Source organism: Mesoplodon mirus (genome assembly GCF_964341445.2).
Source record: "Mesoplodon mirus genome assembly, chromosome: 2".
In the NCBI taxonomy this organism is placed as follows: Eukaryota; Metazoa; Chordata; class Mammalia; order Artiodactyla; family Ziphiidae; genus Mesoplodon; species Mesoplodon mirus.
In genome coordinates this window covers 90,453,608-90,474,511 of record NC_138977.1, presented here as the reverse complement: position 1 = coordinate 90,474,511, position 20,904 = coordinate 90,453,608, and the positions used below count along the sequence as shown (strand labels likewise).

At 44.5% G+C, this 20,904-nt stretch overlaps 1 protein-coding gene and 1 long non-coding RNA gene across 3 annotated transcripts; both read left to right on the top strand.

The window, feature by feature from the left end:
* Positions 1 to 3,619: 3,619 nt before the first annotated feature.
* On the top strand, positions 3,620 to 9,766 carry LOC309793851. Of its 2 annotated transcripts, none has more exons than XR_014291951.1 (3): positions 3,620 to 3,690; positions 4,660 to 4,771; positions 6,719 to 9,766. It is a non-coding gene; the product is annotated as an uncharacterized lncRNA (long non-coding RNA). The 2 variants fall into 2 exon arrangements; XR_014291952.1 differs by lacking the exon at positions 6,719 to 9,766 and adding an exon at positions 5,806 to 6,437.
* Positions 9,767 to 10,324: 558 nt separating this feature from the next.
* On the top strand, positions 10,325 to 20,505 carry ERVMER34-1 (endogenous retrovirus group MER34 member 1, envelope; the record flags this gene model as incomplete). Its single annotated transcript, XM_082642987.1, has 4 exons — positions 10,325 to 10,329; positions 12,227 to 12,469; positions 12,780 to 12,917; positions 16,575 to 20,505. 4 exons carry the CDS (start codon positions 10,325 to 10,327, stop codon positions 17,074 to 17,076), a joined length of 888 nt encoding a protein of 295 aa, XP_082499113.1. The 3' UTR covers positions 17,077 to 20,505.
* Positions 20,506 to 20,904: the final 399 nt, after the last annotated feature.

Sequence of the window (20,904 nt, the reverse complement as noted above, 5' to 3'; positions counted from 1 at the left end):
GTCCAGAGGTGTGGAAACGAAGGCCTCCTTCAGGTCTAACACAGTGAACCAGGAGGCTGTGCCTGGGACGGTCCCCAACAGGTTGTACAGACTGGGGACTACTGGATGGAGTGGGACAACTGCCTCATTGAGAGCTCTTCAGTCTTGGACCAGTCTGTATTCTCGGTTTGGCTTCTTAACAGGTAAGATAGGGGTGTTGCAGGGAGAACTGTAAGGAATAAGTAGCCCATGTTGTAAAAATTTGGATATGAGATGCTGCAGTCCCCTTGGGGCTTCTGGGCGAATCGGATATTGTTTCTGACTGGGGAAAGAGTTTGGGTCCTTTAAGGTGATAAGCACTGGGGAGGAGGTTATAGCTCCCCCTGGCATTCCATCGGCCCAGACCTGGGGGCCTACTGGCAACTCAGCTAAGGCTGGTGTGCCAGTCCTCAGAGGGGGCTGTGTCTCTAAGACTAAGAACAGCAGGGGTGTTACTGCAGTGGTTCCCCCAAGTAGCAGTCTGGTTCCCAGCTTGTTCATGATGCCCCTACCTAACAGTGGGTGGGGGCATTCAGGTATGACCAGGAAGAAGAGAATGTATATCCTTCCCAGTAACAATACGAAGGAAGAGTGAAAGGCCTAGTAGTAAGTTTACCGAGACTCCTGTAACCAGACAGGAGTCGGAGGAGAAGGGTCCAGAGAAGGAAACTAGGACAGAGTAGGCAGCCCCCGTATCCAATAAGAAAGATATGGTCCTACCTGCCACATCCAGGTTTGCCCTTGGCTCCAGTCCAGTAATACTGACGTTAAACAGGGGGGCCATCTGGAGTGGAGGGCCCCCGTCAATCTAGGGCCATCCAAGGGGCTGCCCCTGGCCCCTTGGCCTTTTAGCCCAGGGGCAGTTGGTTCCCCAGTGGCCACTTCTTTGGCATTTTGGACAGGGTATCTTAGGAGGCTTGTCCTTGTTGGGGCATTCCCTCGCCCAGTGGCCAGGCTTTTTGCAGACCCGGCACCGGTCTTGGCTTCCGTTGGGATGGGTCCGGGCTTCTCCGGATAAGGTTTGCCCCTGTAGGGCTGCCAATAATTGGGCCTGCCTATTTTTTCTCTTTTCCCTCTCCTGAGCCTTGACCTCCTTCTCCTGGTCCCAATTATACAAGGTAGTGGTGGCTGTAGCTAGGAATTCATCTAGATTAACATTGGGCTCCTGCGTAAGCTTTCAAAGCTTCCTCCTGATGTCTGGTGCAGACTGGGTAAGGAACCTATCCTTTAAAATGATTTTTCCTTCAAGGGAGTCCAGGTCTAGGTTGCTATATTTAATTATGGCCTCGTTGAGCCTTTCCAGGAAGGCTGTAGGGTTTTCATTGGGTTCCTGGCTGACGGCAGAAAACTTTGAGGAATTAATGGGTTTCCTTCTGCTTGTTTTGAGTCCAGCTTTTATACAGATTGTAAAATGTACCTTTTCCCATTGTCCATTGGGGTTATTGTAATCCCAGTGAGGGTCCTTATGGGGAATGGTGGTTTCCTCCACAGGATATTTTGAGCTGGACAAATGGAGGCTGTCCACGAAGTTGCAGGGCTCCTTTAGGACCTTTTCTTTCTCAGTATCTGATAGAGTTTGCTCTGAGATTATCATGACATCCTTCCAGGCTAAGTCAAAAGCCGAAGTTGTCAATGTAGTGGTCAGGATCATCAGAAAATTTACCTAGTTTCTGTCTGATGTGCTTTAACTGTAGAAGAGTAAAAGTCTTCTGAATGAGTTGGGGTCCAAATTCACCCGTTGTCTCCACCAAAGGGCAAATTCTAGGGGGAGGCCTTGTGGGAGTCAGATCTCCCAGGTAAGGCGTTAAGGGGGCTGTCGGTGGCAAAGGGGCATATAGATGGAGAATGGGGTGGGTTTAGTGCTATCCCCAGGTTTAAAGATTTTCTCCCTTTGGCTCTTATCTGGTTCAGGTTCCCTTTTAGCATGGCCCCGCTCAGATGGATCCTCTCGAGGAGAGGATGGGGGCTGTCTCATCAGGACCAGCACAGCAGAGTCAATTTTACAAGTCTTGCAGAGTTCTTCCTTATCGCTAAGAGCGAAAAAGCCTTGAACATAGGGACATCGCTCCATTTTCCTTGCCGTTGCAGAATAGATCTAGTTGAAGGATGGTATTAAAGTTAATGCTATCATGTAAGGACCACTCTTCTTGGCTCCCCAGCTTATACTGGGGCCAAGCAATGTTGCAGAAAAAGACCATTCTCTTTTTCTTTAGGGTGTCAGGGTCAGAGGCCGACCAGCTCTTGAGGATGCAGCCTAAGGGAGGCTCAGGTGGCAGGAGGCCAGAGGTTTGGTTACCCATCTGGAAAGAGAGAGAATACACAACACTGAGGTCAGGGGAGTCTCAGCGTCCTGGTATCCCCGACCGCCTGCAGGAGAGGCCGTCCCCTCCTCCTGGTATCAGTGGAGGGCCCTGGCCATAGCCCTCCAGGACTACTGTCTGTCCTCTCTGGCCCAAAGGCCAGATCTCTGTGTCACCAACAGAGATCCCCCTGCCTTACTGGCAGTGAGGACACGCAACATTCAGGGAGAGGAACAGACCGTGTGCCAATGGTTGTGTCACCTACAGAGATTCTCTCACCTGGATGAGCAGTTGGTTTTTAGGTAGAGGGAATACACCGCACCGAGGCTGTGTCACCAAGAGATTCCCTCTCCTTAACGAGCCGTTTGTTTGTACTCTCTGGCTCCTGAATCTCATAATAGCGTGGCTATTCCTTCTTTCCCATTGCCAGTGGGCCAAGGCTCCTATGCAGGTGATCAGGACCGTAAAGGCAAGTCCCTGGAGATTCCTGACAGGCTGGCAATCGGCAAGGTCTGGTAAGTGATGGAAACTGTTCTGGGTGGCTGAGGGGAGGAAGAGTTGGCTTTCCTTAGGGACCATGTAAAACAGATGTTTGAGACGACAAGGAAAAGAATGAGGGGATCCCAAATTAGAGCGGTCTGGCCAAAAAGTGGTGTGTGGAACTGCTGGAAGTCCTCACAAATATAACAGATTGGGTGTTCAGGGCGGCCATCAGCCTGACCTATCCACAGAAGAAAGCTCCTTCGAGTCTCAGAAGAGGAAAAAAGGGCCCCGAAATGAAAGTGGGAAAAAGACCTCCCAGAGTCCCACTGTTGATCTCGGTTCCAGTCAGTGACAGAAAAAATGATTAGGAGGTCTAGTAAGCTGAGCCGGAGAGAGGTGTGAAGCCTTCTCTATAGCCGTAATTTAAGGAAGCTGATCAGGGAGGTCGGTTTGACAGGTGTAAACACTTAACAGAGTCAGAAGGTGGCAATTCGTCCACCGTTGCTGCCGGCAGTGGTGAAGGACGCAAGCGAGAGGCCGGGAAGGAGAGTTGTGAGTAGGAAAATAAAACAGCATTAGGGCCATTTCACGTTAGCAGCGACAGAGTAGTCCCTTCTCAGGTGAATGAGGCAAGGAGCAGAGGCATGTAAGACAGGCTGGGCAACTGTCATGCAACTGAACGAAAGCCTGGGAAGGTGCAAGGCATCCCGCGAGCGCAATTCTACCTTTAGCGAATGCGAAATCAGGGAAGCCGTAAAGCAGGCTGCGGGAAGCTGCAAAGCAGGCGCGGGGAAGCCGCAAAGTAGGCGTCGCAAACATACCTCTGATCAGAAAGCCGTGGGAGCTACTAGGCAGCGGCCCAAACGTACCGTTGCGGATTCGACTCACGGTAAGAGCAGTGTCACGGGGTGGACGTACGTTATAACAAAATAGCTTGAACCGAGGAGGTCAACGGAAGGCCCGGACCAGCAGTCTCGGTTCACGATAGTAAGCAAAGAATTGCAAACTACCCCGTTAAGCTTAAGCACAAAGCAAAGTTTATTTAAGCATAGGTACACTCTGGTGGTGGGGGAGAGAGAAGGAGGGAGGAGGGGGAGGGGGAGGAGGGAGAGGGGGAGAGAGAGTGAGTAGGCTGTTTCTGAGAGCGGGCTGTTTCAGCGAAGTGAAGCAAGGCCAAAGCAAATTTTATCGACCCAAAGGTACACTCTCAGAGGGAGAGAGGGCGGGCTGTTTCTGCGAATGGAAAGCAGCATTCCTATACACGCTTAAGGGTGCTTTTAAGGAGCATTTTGCAGGGAGGCGGGGGTGAGTGACAGGGGATCATTATTTGATTGACAGTCCCGAGCTATGTAACAAGTTTACTGCTGCGCATGCTCTCACCCTTGAATCGCTAAGAAACGCCCACGGGGCGGGGGGGGGGGCGGCAAAACCACATGTAGATTTTTTTATAATTATGGTATAATGAGTTTGGGTTTACTATAGGTTATACGCCTGTCTGGTCTGGGCATGCGCAGCCGGGGGAACTCGCATTGTGTTACTGTGCCCCTCTATTACCAGGATAAGCTGCCCACCACACGACCATAGTTTTACCCGTCTGGGTGGTGCCAAGGCAGAGTCCCCAGATGGCTGGGTGTGTGACTTAATTTCGTCTTGGTTTTCTCACCACTGTAACCTCCTTGCTGCTAATGTCTAACTACCTAACAAAAGTACTACTTCCACCTAGGTATATCAGGTTATAAATTAAGCAGAGGATAATATTTGTAAGAGAGAGCCAGATATAACCAGAACTCATCGATGCTTGTGTTAATACAACATATGGAATAATTGTAGTTATGTGTGTGAATAAATTGGTCCTCAGGTTCTCTACCAGGTTTCATCCATAACCTTTGATGAATCCTCTCTGGCATCTTCAGCATCCACGGCAACAATGAAACACATAAGCCAGTATCATACCATGAAGAGCTGGCAAGGTAGGGCATTTGGGGCATTTAGTACACTTAAAATTCATACCATATCCTTTAAGATATCAGTTAAAATTTTGTGAAATGACTGTTTTGCTCAAGATCAACATATCTACCATTTTGAGCATGTACTTATATATTAGGCACCTTAACTATGTAATTGCTAATATGTTAGCAATGTTAATCCTAACAGCAGTATTATCTCCATTTAATTTATGAGGAAGCTGAGAAGATGTAATTTGCTTGAAGGCACACAGCTAGCAAATAACAGAGCCAGGATTCAAAGCTGAGCCTGTCCAGCTCCAAAACTCAGTCAGACTCACATCCTTATACACTCCCACTCCAACTGTACTAAAGCAAGTGTCCCCCCCATCCCCCCACCAACCTTTTTTTTTTTCTTTTCCATTTTGATACATTCATTTGCAGTCTGTTAAACTGGCTTTTTATGTAGACTTTGTTTGTTAATGGATGTTAATGCTTCTGTTCTAGAACTAGGTTTCCCTCCAGGGGGCCCAGGAACATTTCAAAGCCACATTGAGCAGTAACAAATATTTTCCTTAACAAATTTCTCACCTAGTCATAAAGTGATTGTGGATGTTGCCAGTGTATATTTGTGTTTACATCCTGACTGTAAGCATTAGGGCAGGAAAACATCAAAGTTTTGTGGGTGACAAAGAATCACCTCTGATCTTCACTTCAAAGACAACCAAACAAACAAAAAAAGCCCTTCCCATCAACACCTTTGGGATTAATGTCAATTAAGCTTTCTCCTCAACTTGTCTATACAAGTATGCACGTTATAATGAATGAAGCTTGTTAAGAAACCATAAACCTCCTCTAAAATGGCAGTAAAATACCTACAGCACACACATAATTTTTCCTGATGTATTATAAGAATTTTAGTAAATGAACCCTTTTTATGCCTTAGCCCTGATTCTCTAACCCCAATTTTAAAAAAGTGCCAATAAGGCCCATCAAAAAGAGGGATGAGTGCTGTTTCTAAGCCCCCAAATCTAAACTGACATTTTCTGTAACGTCTGCAGAACTTTCCTTCCTCTGCTGGGCCCACATCTAACTATTCCTCTTCGTCTGAGCACAAACTCAGCTTCACAAAGCCTTTTGTTCTGGATCTGGGACTTATTCAAAATTCTCAAGTCTCAAGTCAGAATGGCCATCATCAAAAAATCTACAAACAATAAATGCTGGAGAGGGTGTGGAGAAAAGGGAATCCTCCTACACTATTGGTAGGAATGTAAATTGGTATAGCCACTATGGAGAACAGTATGGAGGCTCCTTAAAAAACTAAAAATACAGCTACCATATGATCCAGCAATACCACTCCTGGGTATATATCCAGAGAAAATCATGGTTCAAAAGGATACATGCACCCTAATGTTCACTGCAGCACTGTTTACAATAGCCAAGACATGGAAGCAACCTAAATGTCCATTGACAGAGGAATGGATAAAGAAGATATGGTACATATGTACAATGGAATACTACTCAGCCATTAAAAAGAATGAAATAATGCCATTTGCAGCAACATAGATGGACCTGGAGATTATCATACTAAATGAAGCAAGTCAGAGAAAGACAAAGATCATATGATATTGCTTATATGTGGAATCTAAAAAAAATTATACAAATGAACTTATTTACAAAATAGAAGCAGACTTAGAGAATCAACTTATGGTTACTTATGGTTACCGGGGTGGGGAGGGAATAGTGGGGGGGGATAGTTAGGGAGCATGGAACTGACATGTACACACTGCTATTTTTAAAATAGATAGCCAACAAGGACCTACTATAAAAAAAATAGAAATTTAAAAATTAAAAAAAAAATTCTCAAGCCTACCTCCACCTCCATCTCTTCTGGGACATGGCAACCTGAGGAAGGAGGCTCTGCTCCTGGAACTCTTCTGGGGCTGGTTTTGTGTCTCATTTCTGTCTCCACAGTGCCCGGTGCTACCTCGACCGCATCACTTCCTGTCTGACCGTCATCCATGAACTCTTGGAGAACCAGGACTATGTTTGGATCATCTTTGTATCCCAGGCACGTAGCCCGGTGCTCAACACAGCTGGTGCTCAGTTAGTGCCTGTTGCCCAATTAAGTGCATGAATGGAAGTGAGCCCACCCTTCACCCATGAGGCTGAAAATGAGAGTCCCCAGGAGTCTGGGGAAGGAGAAGGAGAACCCCTAGCGGTATATGTCATCTGGAGCAAGGACAGGCAGTTGGAGGATGTGATGTAGAAAGGTCAGAGGGAGGCAGAGGAAGTACACTTAGTAAGTAGAAAGGGGCTCATCAGGTACAGGCTGAGTTGAGGTAGATGATGAATGACAGCCGTTACTGGGCACAGGCTAGAGCTTCAGGCCCCAGAGGGCTGATATCATTTTCCTTGTAATCAGTGTCCATGATAGATGCTATCCTTTTTAACTCTTCCCATCCAGAAGTGTTTGGCTGGGATTCTATATTTCTGTATTATATATTTATGTGAGGTCTATGCTAATGCGGTCGTTCCCTCCTTTGTGTGATAAATACTTAAAAGCTTCCTCAGTTGTGTACACTCATGACCTTCGTGATGGGTCTGCCCAAAAAGGAGCTTGGTAGGACCCCCAGGCTGGATCAGATTACCTGTAAGTAATCTATTATTGAATATGATTAAGGGCATTATGAAATACCTTAAAATGGTTTTTAAACATTTCAATTAAAATGCCCTGAATTTAATAATTCATTCAGTCAACAAATATGTGTTGAGCTTCAAGTGTGTGTTAGCTACTATGTTAGATCTAAGGAGATGGCCTCGTACAGCCCACAGTCTTAGTTAAAATTAAAGTAGGAAAAGTATATGTAAAAACGTTGCACTTTTCCCGTTCCCTCTATACTTCTACAGCCACTGCCATGAAGAATATGAAAGAATGTGAACACAAGCAAAAGACAGAATATCCATTATTTTACATGTCATCTGGATTCTGGCATCTATAAAATGGGTGATTTCTCCTCTGAGTTTCTGAAATAAGATAAGACTTGATATGGGAGAATTTTGTGAATATGGATTCATTTTCTTCATTATGTGAAATTCATCCCAGAGTCCAGATAACAGACATTAATAATAGCATGGCCAGAAGCACAAAGCAAATATGTTACATGGACTCAGTTGCAGTAAACAGAATTCACACCAGCAACTGCAGCTCAGCTGGTCTCAGAGCCCCCGAGGTAGGGAGAGGCCGCCCCTTCCTGCTCTGCTCCTTCTTCAAACTCATCCAGGAGAGAAGCCCTTCCTTCCCTGAGGAAGAGGAAGCAAGGGAGCAGAGACAGACAAGCATGTTATTCTACTAGAAATACCTCCACCTGGAACCTATAGGCATAGGGAATTAAGCGCTTCCCACTAACCAGCTATGTATTTTGAAATAGTTGATTTCGTTCCTTATGATTCTGACCTAGATTCTGTCTTTCAAAAGCAAGTATATCACAATGTGTATCTGACCTAATTGCTGAAATAAGGACTGCGTTCTCCTACAGTGACGTAGACCAGTAACCATTGCCTAGGATGGAAAAGATATTCTCTGACTAGTCAGAGCTCTGCAAAAGCACCACGTTTAAGAATTTTTCTTCTTCATGTACCATCAATCCCAGGCCTGCGGCATCAGTATTGGGATTGATGAAAAGATCTCAGAGTGATCAACAATCATTCTAAAGCACATTATCACAAACTTCTCAACTGGCTTGACATGTAAACACGTGGACCATATCCTGACACGCCAACTTACTTTTGGCATGTATTTTTTCCAGCAAGCTAGCCTCATTCAACATGGCTTTAATAATGTATTTCAGTCTTACTAATCTTACTGAAAATAACAGTTTTGAAAAAACAAATAGACCTCAATTTATAAGGCAACCCTTTCACTTCCTTCCTACTGTTTTGATTATCACTTGAAAGATTTATCTTATTCTCCTTTTGTTTAAATTTGGATACTGGAATTTTAAAGAGCAGCTGATAAAGTACATATTCCAGACTTTAAAGTTTTAGCCTAATATTAACTCGTCAGAAAAAAAAATCCAGCAGATTTTCACTTTTCATGAAAATATAGCAATAAAAAGGCATCTGCAGTTACAAAACAGGTCAAGGTCATTTGTGGCTCTCATTAATCCTGCCCCTCCTGTGAAAAAGGCTAAAAGCATTGCCTACGTTTTGCAGATGGAGAAAAAGTAGCAGGTTCCATCTTGCTCTGGGTATAATAGCAAAGCCTGTGGTAGAGCCAGAAATAGAAGCTGGAGGGATTTGTGTTCCTTTTCTGATGTAGAACAGGACTCATCTGAAGCAGTCTCATTAAATTGTGCTACTGAAGAAGCAGGTCTAGCTCTTCACTCCATTTTCTTTAATAGAATTAAATAGTCCATTTTTTGCTGTACTTTCAATTGGATACCTTATGCTAATTAGTTTAACTGGCCAAATATAATTTATATACTATTTTCATAGAGTACATTGGATGCTAAGCATAATGGATGTTGACTAAAAATATATATTCACAACCTAAAAGTTGAGAGTTATGTATTATTTGGTGGAAATTTTTAGGACTTCAAGCCCGGGAGGTAGCATCTCAAGTAACCCTGAGAGAACTGCTCCAAGGAGGTGAGGTAAGGGCCAGGACCTATAGGAGTTTTGCAACAAAGGGCAGGTAGTCTGAATGTCAAAAGATTATTGTAAATGAAAGAAAACCAGATATCTCAAGTTAAGGAATTTAGCGCTTTTCTATGCATAGGAAGATGCAAGAGTCTGGGGCTCATTGAAATCATTCCTTTGATATGCACCTCAGCTCTCCAGGCCAGTATCCAGTGTTTTCACATCGGTGTTTTCTCAGGACTCATCATAGGGAGTGGCTGCAGTCTGATGGCTGCTAGATGGCAGGTATTCTTTTCCTTCCTGAGTTCCCTCGGGGCTCACCAGGTTACCTTCGGCTGCGGCTGCAATCGCTGATGACTGTGACATCCTTTGTTTACTGACATGGCAGGCAATAATCCATTTCTCATGGATAACATGTAATTATTTTAAAGAGCGCTTTTTTTTTTAAGAAAAAGCAATATTTAAAATCCAGTATAATCAAATACTGTAGGACAGGAAGTACCATTGTTCAGGTTCAGCTGGTCAACATGCAACTTCTAATATGGCTATCAACATAATTCTAGATTTTCTCAGAGTTCTAATTGAAATTTCACAATCACTTTTAGGGAAAAGCACCTTCAAAGTTACAGAAATTGAGAATTCCATGCTGCCATCCTCTGTCCACCATTTGGCCATTGCAGCTATGATTTCAGTTTCCTTCCCTAAGGTTATGTTTGTGTACACGTGTTGGGGAGGAACCTGACCCACTGTTTGGATGTGCTCACAATTCCTAATATGTTTACCAGCCACCTAAACTATTAGAGTGGCAGGAGAACAGCTCTCAAAAAATATTAGCAATATGTGGGTCCTCTGGTACAAAATGAGAAATTGTGTACCCAGTAGGTGGCTGAAAGGAGTAAATAAGCTAATCTGTGTAGAGCAGTTTAAGGAGTTCAGAGCATGTAGTAAGTGGGCGATAAAGGTTAGCTCTTATGGTCTTCAACATGCTGGCCTGAACACATGCCAGCCTTGCAAACATCAACTTTCCTGACCTGCATGTATACAACACATTATTAATGAGCATTATATATGGGCAGTTTTATGGTCTACAAGTTCTGGCAGCCACTAGCATCTCCAGATAACCCCGCCCTCCACACCCCAGTCCCCTACCCCCAAGCCCAGTTTGTATCATGCCTATCCTGCATCTCTCTCCATCCCCATCCCTTGGCTTTTTGTGCAGAAGTCACAGCAGCCTTCATACATTCCCATGAATGCACTGAGCTCCTTCCTGGAGCCCACACTGCACATGCTCTTCCCTCTATGTGGAACTAAACCCCAGGCTCCTCTGCTTTGCCTTATAAACTCATCTTCAATTTTCTGCTTAATCACCCCTTCCTCAACCTCACAGCTGAGTCTCTGACCTCCATCTTAGCTCTTAAGTGGTAATTTCACGTTTTAAAAATGTGATTCTTTATTAATATGTTTTACCCACTAGACTAAAAGTTCCACATGGGCAAGGTCCATGATTTGTTCTGTTTTTTTTTTTTTTCTTTTTCTTACTATCTATGTACCTCTAGGTCTACCACAGGGCTTGGCATATGGTAGTTCTCAATACATATAAGTTCTATAAATGAATAAACACAGCCCAACAGGAGGCAATTCCTTCCAAGGACTGAGCATTTCTCTCTTTCCACTTTATTTCACAATCACTGTTCCCCTCAGCCCTGGCTTTACTCAGCTGTACTGTGAAAACAAACATGTTTTGGAAGGTAAAAATAGCTTGGGGAAAACAAAATGTAATTTAATTTAAAAGGGAGAGGGAGGAAAAGAGACATCAATGAAATAAACAGAGTTATAAATGGGGCAGTGAATCAGCATAAGCAAAGGGCAGTGTGAATAGTGGTTACACCCATTTTTTGAGCCAGACTGAAGAGCAAAAGAGAGAGAAATTTGAAGAGGCAGGAGATAAAAAATAAATAGCCTGGGAGGGCTGAGGAAGCTAATAGGACTGGAGCCCAGACCAGAGCAGTGGGATTGGTGCTGCTCTGGGGGAAGGGTTCCCCCCAGCTGACAGAACACTGGGGAGGATAAAGCAGGCTGCAGGCCTATTCAGGGCTGAGAGAGGAGACCTGGGAATCTGAAGGGTTTGAAGACCACTATCCCATGACAGTTAGCCTCCTTCCCGAGCATCCTCTCACTAGTGACTGCCACCAGGACTGTGGACCATGTGTCCCGTAGCCCAGGGCCATTGTCCTTGTCCATCTTGGTCCCCTCTGCAATATGGATCCAAATAGGACCCTACTCGGGATCTCTGGTAAACAGCCTTCCATCATATTTAGTCATTTCTACAGTGAAATATATTTTCCAAAGCAGCACAGTAACGCTAGTCATGACAAGTTTTGCTTCTTTGTTTCTTAGTGCCATAAGGGGCGTTTGTTCACAGCAAAGACTACTGTCTCTATCTTTAGTTTCCCAAGTTGTAATAAAATACTTAGGTTTTTCTCCTTATCACTTATTACCCTACATTTTATTTTTACATCTTGATTCTGTTTTTGTTCTCCACTAGAATGTCAAAGCCCTTTGTTTCGCCTTTTTAAAGACTAGAAGGGTGCATGGCACATAGTAGGCACTCAAATTAAACTGTGGCATAGGAACGAGCAGCTCAGCATTCTAGGGGGTTGTGTGACCGGGAGCCCTGGACCAGGCGCTAACCTGAAGAGCGGATACAGGAGAAGGCCTCGCTAGGAGAGATCTTGTGGAAGGAACGTTGGCCTGGGAGAACCAGATGCACGAGGGCTAAGGCCTGGGGAAGCGCCAGATAAATCCGGCTTCCGCGTGCGGACTGCCTGAGGCTCCAAAAAGCACGTTCGGCGCACAGTCAGCTAGCTCTCCCGCCGCCGCCGAAGTCGAAAGGCCGGGGCCCCCGCCCCTCTCGGCCCGAAACTTCCCTGGGATTGGTTGCCTACCCCACTGCCCTCCTCCCGTCCCGCCCCCTCCCCAACCGTCGCGGGGGTTGGCTGCCCGCCCCGCAGCCCTCCTCCAGGTCCCGCCCCACCTGCTGGGCCTCCGCGGGTTGTGGGTCTCTTTGTGCCACGGAGTTGGGCGGTGAGTGTGACGCTAGTCTGCGGTCTCTTGGCCTGTTGCGGCGGGGAGGGTTCCCGGCCGGTCCGCGGGCCCGGGTGGGGCTGGGCTCGCCTCGCGTCCCCTCGAGCTTTGCCCATCCGGAGCTCCGCTGCTCCCGGCGGCCGGAACGCAGGAGTAGAGCAGCCCTCGGCGGTCCGGGGAGGGGTGGAAGGGAGGGACGGCAGTGCCCGTCCCGGGGCCGCGCGAGGCACAGACACTGCGCTCAGCCTCCCGGAGGCTTCCCGGCCTGCTGGCTCGCGCGTGGTAACAAGTTTGCGCTTTGCTTCCCCAGGGCGCTGCCGCGGCTACTTTGCAGCGGGTTCGGGCCAGGCCCAGCCTGCGGCGGCAACAGCGGGTCTCGGACCGACCGTGAGCCTGGGGAGTTTGTCTCCAACGACTGCGGGTGCAGCGGCCTGAGTTCTAAGCGCAGGTATGTTCCTGTCTTTGAGTGAAATGAAATGACCCGGGCTCGAGCACGTGGTCAGTTACAACTGGAGGATTCCCAAGCACGTGTTTCCGGCTCTCCTTTAACAAAGGAAACGGACGTTCACAAGCAGAACAGCTGCTTCTAGTGGGTTTTCAGACTCGGTTAAAGAAACTGCTGAGGTCCACGGACACTGACGAGAGGAACGCAGGAAATCGTAGAGAACCCTGTGAAAAACCCAAATCGCCCTTTCCTGTGCCCTTTTAAGGTCGACGCAGTGCCTTAAGAGTCTTAACACATAAGGGTAAAGAAAGTCTCCATAAAACCCAGGGAAGAGATTGTAGAACTCCTCTTTGGATCCTGTCTGGAGTCACAGCTGAACCAGAAGAAAAGTTCCTTTCATTGTGAGCACCTTTGTGATATTTTTACACAGCTCAGAGCAGAAGTGATGGATTCAAACTTAACCTTAGCATTGATAGTACAAGTGTTGGTATTTGTCATTGAAGGCCGGGACAACGCACTAGAATGATATAAAGACTATAAATTGAGACAAGCATCTAAATGCACCAGTTGACAAAGGTCATAAAACTTCCAGAGTCACACTTCACTGGGTAGAAACAATAGTTACCTCCTCCTGTCATGAAATATCTCAGGGTATGCAAAAACTCACCCCAAATGCTTTGACTCAGTTTTGTCCATCCCTCTCCCAAAGATGAACAATTATGCAAATCTTTATGGGCAGTTGGCTCTTGCCACTAATGGATTACCAACTTTGCTGTCCCCGCCAAACCTTTATATGCCTTCCTCCCAGATATACCACAGAATCCTTTACTGAAGCATTGAAATTCACATTGTCCATCTCCTAGCCCTCAGATTATTCAGTTTTGACAAACCTTTCCACCTATATTGCCATGAAAAGAGTGGGATAGATGCAGGTATTCCAGGACAACCTTTTCCCTTTCACATACACCCCACAGAATATTTCTCATGTCAGTTGGACCCTATGGCATCAGACATCTCCTGTGCCTAAGTACATTAACTTGGCTGCCACCTTGATTCAGAAGCCAGTAGCCTTACACAAGTTTCCCCTTTTCACCTTTTTGTTCCCATGCTGTATCAGTTCTTACAAGTCCATAAAACATAAGACGTCTCTTCTCAATGAAAGACCACCTATGAACAGGCCTGTTAAATATCCCTCCATCATCTTGTACCTCTAATACTCTTAAACCCCTCATGATAAAGAGCCATTCCACATGGTTACCTTACAACCATCGAGATGATTTCTAAACCACAAGAAGACCTCTTGGGCATGTCCTTTAGCAAACCAGACATGCTCTTCTATGTTATGGCTCTTGTAAACAAAATTTTCAGGGAAGCTGACTATGCCACAGCAAACACTTGCTGCATGCTGCCCACTAGAAAATCAGCCCAAGCTACAAAACTCATAGCTCTTCCTAGGGCTGATACATTGGCAAAAGGGAAGGCTACAAACATTTACACCGACTAGATAAGCCTTTAGAGTCTGTCAGGCTGTTAGCACACTTTGGCAGTTCCACAGATTCTTGACCTCTGCAGGTACTGGTACTTCCTACAAATTATTTCCCAGTGTACCACCTATAAATCTTACCAAGTTTCTGGAGGTAACCAATGTAGCTCAGGGGGTCCTCCAAGACCCACACTGTCCTTTATGGCACTCCAGTTGGACTTTATAGACTTACCTCCAGCCCTAGGCTCTTTTCACTGTTCAGTTATTGTCTGCATGTTTAGTGGATGGTCTGTGCTAGCCAACTAGACATACTGATGCCACAACAGTTGTAACAAACTAATAACTTAGATTATTCCTTGTTTTGGCATTTCTTTATGAACTGAATCTGACGAAGGAACTTTTTTTTTTAATTTTTAAATTTTTCATACAATTTTTAAAGGTTACAGTCCATTTACAGTTGTTGCAAAATATTGGCTGTATTCCCCGTGTTGTGTAGTACATCCTTGTAGCCTGCAAACCCAATAGTTTGTACCCTCCAGTCCTCCACCCCTATATTGCCTCCCCCCACCTCCACTGGTAACCATTAGTTTGTCCAAGGAACTCACTTTACAGCAGAAACAAATCACTTGCTCACAAAGACTCAGAGAGGATATTCGTTAACATTTCATACTCCCTACCATCCCTTATCCTCAGGGGAAGGAAGACCTTAAAATGTAGACATAAAAAAGAATGCCGGGGGAAAATAAATTTATCTAGAAACTAGACTTACATGGCTAGAAGCATTATCCCTGGCCCTTATACAGATCCAGGATACTCCAAAGGGACCCCTCTTGAAATAGTTTTTAGTCACCCCAATGCCAGCTGGCATCTCTAAACCTTCCATTCCTGGATTGGGTGAGCAACATGGGGACTTGAGTGAACAATTCATTACTCTGACTAGCTATATACAAGAACGTCTATACTTGGTGCATCTCATCAACAGGTGAAAAAAAGCATGGTCCTCACTGACAGGCCTTGCCATCCCTTTCTTCCAGGAGATGAGTATACATCAACATTTTTAGAAGAAAACGTACATTGTCACCTTGCTGGGAGAGGCCTTAGGAAGTCCTGCTAACCATCTACCCTGTCATCAGAATAAAAGTCCTCCTGGATTCACATGAGATACCAAGCTAGATCCATATCATCACCCCCCAGGACAATTAGAAGGCCATCCCTATGTGTGACCTCAAATTGAGGATTTCAAGAGCTTACTCAGGCTCCAGAAGCAGACGACACCACCAAGTAGCCAGCTTGTACCCAAGATCTCTGATCAAGAATTTTGTCTCCATTTATCTTCCCTTGCAACCTCTGCCTGACCTGCAAAATTCTCTGACATAGAAATTTAAACAAAACCCTTCCTCTTTCAGTTACAGAAGGACTGACTGGAGGTTGCTTGTCTAAACCTATCCTCCCTCTGTTCCCCCACTACGGGCTCCCTTTCAGACTATGTCTTGCTTCAGCGAATTCTTACTGCTTTTTCAACAGTTTTAGCATGACCACAACACCCATTCACACCAATCTTTCAGACCCTGGCCACCTTAACTAATCAGTCTAATTGCTGATTATGTCAGCGTCTAAGTAACGCACCAGAACCTGAACTAGGTTTTGTCCCTGCCAGTGCAAGCACCTGGTGGACCCATTCTGGACAGTGGAAGTAAGGAAGGCACTCTGCTTCCTCCTATGGCAGAGTAACTTGGCATTGGGGAACCCCCATGGAGGCTTGAGGTCTGTCCTTCACTCAGGTGAGGGTATTGGAGGGAAAATTTTCTCTTTGCATTGAAAATAAAAACGGCACTGGACCCTTCCTAGGTAACATACCAAAACAATACTGTAATCAAACACTGTGGTTTGACTCCACAGATGACACCTTCAAATCCTCCAAAGATGTTATAAATGAGTTCCAGACTGATTATTATAATGATACAAATGTTTGCTTAGTCACTGGACAGTATTCCTGGTCTGCAGGCCACACAAATAGGACCTGGAACAGCTCAGCTGTTCCCCTGGTTGGTCTGCCTGATACCCCAGGCCACAAATGGGTCGACCAAAATTCTGGAATGACCTTTCTCGGTAGCTGCCAAAACCAGACTGAAGGTCTCCTCTTACCAGATATTTCGTAGCCTGTTTTGCTCTTACAGCCTGACAGAGGCACATGGGAAATGGAGATATACAGATGCCAACATAACTAACGACAAAGGCCACCATGGACACCGAACTCCAATCTGGTGGGTCACAGGTTCCACTCTGACCTTGTTTGTGAACACCTCTGGTCTGTTTATCTTATGTGGCAATAAGATATATAAAGGGTTCCCACCTAAATGGTCAGGGCGATGTGGACTTGGCTACCTGGCACCTTCCCTCACTAGTTATCCCACTTTAAATGCTAGCTGGATTACAAACCTGGGCTCCTTCAGGCATAAAGTAGCACCAAGTAGACGCATCCAACCAGACATTGTAGGCAAGCCACGCATGTATCGCAATACTGATTCAGTAAGGACCCTTTTTCCAAGCTTGAAAACTTCTGATTTAGAAGAAGCAATTCTGAACATTTCCAAAGTCATGGAACAAGGATTCACTGGCACCCCACAGATCTTGAAAGCACATCCGTCAGGGGTTAGCAGTTTCGCCTCTGTGCTCTGAAATCGCCATCTCCTGGCTACACGGGCTGCCCAACAGGGAACACAGTGTGCCATCATTGGCAGACAGTGCTGCTTGTATGTAAATAAATCAAAAGTACAGGATAGTTTGAACCGTATAAAAGAACGGGTTGACATCCTACATAAAATGAGTGAAGCACCGTTGATTAATTGGACTGACCTCGAGAATAAGAGACTGGTTCAGTGAAAAATGGGGCTCTGTGTTGGGATTTGCTCTTTTATGCGTATTCATCCTCGTTATCTATGTTTTTGTTCGCAGATGTCTTAACCTCCCGACTTCTAATCCATGTCTCCCCATAGCAATCTCCCCAGCTCCTTGCCTATGAAACTTCATGATAGGTTATAACAGGGAAATGAAGGGACTCACCTCACCAAAATGGCATAATGACTATTGAAACTGAGACCATCTGAACAAACAGCAGCTGCTGGGAAAAAGAAAAACACCAAAAATACAGAAAATTTTCTCTGAACTTCCCTTTGATAAGTAAAGCAGGTCTTTCTAAGTATTCAGCTGCTGTAAGCCCTCTCTGGCATCAGGACCTGCCAAGGAACTGTGTAAATACATCCTGGGAGAACCTTCCATACTTTCCCACTGAGGCCTTAATACCTTTCCCCACTCCACCCCCATCCTATTAAGCTGGTATATAAATTCTTACTCCTTACAGCATGCTCTTGCCTACATGTATAATAATCTTGGCTTCTATTAATCTGTCTGTTAATTCACAGGCCCCCAGTACTTCAACCTAAGTTGGTAAAGAAAAGGTTTTCATCCCAGTAACACTTTTTAGACTTTTCTGGATCCACCAGAGAATGTGTTCAAATACATAAGGGAATTTGGAAACCTTGATTTTGTTGGAAGGTGAAAGAATCCAGTGTACATGTACACAGGCTCTGTGGAAATCCTTTTAAATTTGTCTCAAACTGTGTGTTTAATAACTGACTGCAAACTTTCTCTCTATTTCCCTTAGGGAGAAAGCTGTAGACCATTTAATCTGGGATGATCTGCTGTACTCTCCTGATTACCCGTGAGCATTTAATCTACGGTCTAAAGGGTGTTTGTCTGGTATGAGTTGTAGCTGTCTTAGGATTATGGGCAGCAGCAGCGAGGGGGGCTGTAGGGACCAAGTGGAGGTAGCATTTATCGTATTGCACGTGTCACTCCATTGCTCCTGTCCTTACATTATTCCGTTTAATTCTCACACAGTGTTCTTCCCGTTTTACAGATGAATAAATTGGAAGGGTAGATAACTTGCTAAAGATTATACCATTACTGGGACTTCCTGGTGGTCCAGTGGTTAATACTCCACACTCCCAATGCAGGGGGCATGGGTTCAATCCCTGGCTGGGGAACTGAGATCCCACGTGCCATGCAGCGCAGCCAAAAAAAAAAAAAAAAAGACTATACCATTACTGAAAATAAGAGCAAGATGCAGAACTGGTATCTAGTGTGCAACCTTTCATAGAGGAAAAAAGAAAAAATACACAGTCATTCCTCGGAGATAATTGCAGGTTTGGTTTCAGACCACTGCAATAAAGGGAGTCGCACAAATACTTTGGTTTCCCTGTGCAAATAAAAGTTATGTTTACACGATACTGTAGTTTATTGTAGCAACATGTCTAAAAAACAAAGCACATCCCTTTATTAAAAATAGTTTCTTGCTAGAAAATGCTAACCATCACCTGAGCCTTCATCAAGTCAATCTTTTTTGCAATAGTGACTTCACAGATCACCATAAGAAATATAATAATAATAATGAAAAAGTTTGAAATATTGCAAGAGTTGCCAAAATGTGACACAGATGCAAAGTGAGCAAATGCTGTTGGAAAAATAGAACCAACAGACATGCTCCACATAGGGTTGCCACAAACCGACAATTTGTAAAATATGCAGTATCTGCAAAGTGCAATAAAGTGAAGCGATAAAACGAGGTATGCCTGTATGTATACATACATATACTTACTCAGCTTTGCAAAAAGACAACTGAAAGTTGAATATAAACAAACTAATGAACATTATAGCAAATTGACAACTTCACATAGAGAAAATTATTTGAAAAGTTATTTCAAGCTATGCCAAAAAATGAACAGTATTCTGGGTACATCCTTAGAGGTGGGTTTATTGTTCATAGTGATATTGATATCAAAAGAAGATAAAATATGAAAACTGTTCCAGTGGTACAGGGCATAGTAAGAGGGGGGCTCCTGAGCAGCAGTCCTCTATCTGTTCCTTTCCTGTGTGTGTAAGCAAACAGTAGTTAAATTCTTGCACTGAAACTAGAGAAACCATTAAAAGATGAGCGTTCAGCTTTCGGTATTGGGTATTTTGTGGTACCTGGATAGATGAGGGTCATGGGATGCTGAATTAGAGTGGCAGGAGTGTTCTAAGCAATTGGGGGAAGTGATCAGAAAAGAAATCTAGATTCTTGACACAATCTCAATTTTCTTCTGTAAAATGGAGAAAAACAGTAAAGGGTAGGTAGGCCACCACTGCTTTCTCTGTGGCCTTTGTGACAAAAACTGATACAAAGTTTATTGTTAATGAATTTCCTTTCAGGAGAAGATTGATAGCTACTGACCCTTGGAATTCAGTGCTCAAGGGTCACTTTTAAAGAGGTTTGAGACACACTAGATTATAAACTTATTTGTATACCTATTGTCTGTTCCCTGGTAGAATGTAAGCTTCACAAGGACAGGCATATTTGTTGAATCACAATGAAGAGGGTTGTGGTGAGGATTAAGTAATGCATGTAAAGCTGACCTTGGGCATTGCTTAACTAAATGTAAGATAGAGTTCACTTACAGCCAATATGAGTAGCAGGTTTGAACTTTGGCATTGGTTGTTGTCAGATGTAAATTTCCAAAAACTTATGAATAAAGTTGATTATATGCCATTTTGGAGTTCTGATCATGGCTTACTTTGTTTCCCTTTTCAAGTATTCGGGTACATTAGAAACCTTATGCATATATGCAAATCTACTTATTCAGCCCTTATTTCACACCATTGAGTTCTAACAAAGTTAGGAGGAAAAGTTGTGAAATGAGAGTGTAGTAATTGGAATGTTAGAAAATGTCTATTGGGGGGGCTTCCCTGGTGGCGCAGTGGTTGAGAGTCCGCCTGCCGATGCAGAGGACACGGGTTCATGCCCCGGTCTGGGAAGATCCCACATGCCGCGGAGCAGCTAGGCCCGTGAGCCATGGCCGCTGAGCCTGCGCATCCGGAGCCTGTGCTCCACAACGGGAGAGGCCACAACAGTGAGATGCCCGCGTACCGCAAAAAAAAAAAAAAAAAGAAAATGTCTATTGGAAGGATAAGGTCTTATTCTATCAGCTGGCATGAGTGATTTCGAGGTGTGTTTAGCCACACAATATTGCGTTAAAGGATATACACCTTTTCTGCTTCCTTATGTAAAGTTTGTAGGGCATGAAAAGTTATAGAAAATAGTTTCAAAATTATTAATGGACACATTTTTGATACTTGGATCTTAAGTTATTTTGTAGGACAGATACTGTCTTTCCATCAGTTTGTAACAGATGGAGCACAAGATATGTTAGTTGGCAAAAGAGTTTATTAGCCAACTGAAAAGCCTCAGATGTTTTAACAATTCATTGAATTATTTATCAACATTTACCAAGACTCAATGAAAGATGCCAGAAAGCAGGGGCCATTGTAATCAATTCTGTTAGAATTAAGAGTAATCCTTTGAATGATATTTGTTACAATGATAAATGATTTGAACACCTTAATCTACAAATAGAATTAAGATGGGAGACAGCTTCAAGAAGCACTTGAATTGTGTTCCACCAGACTACC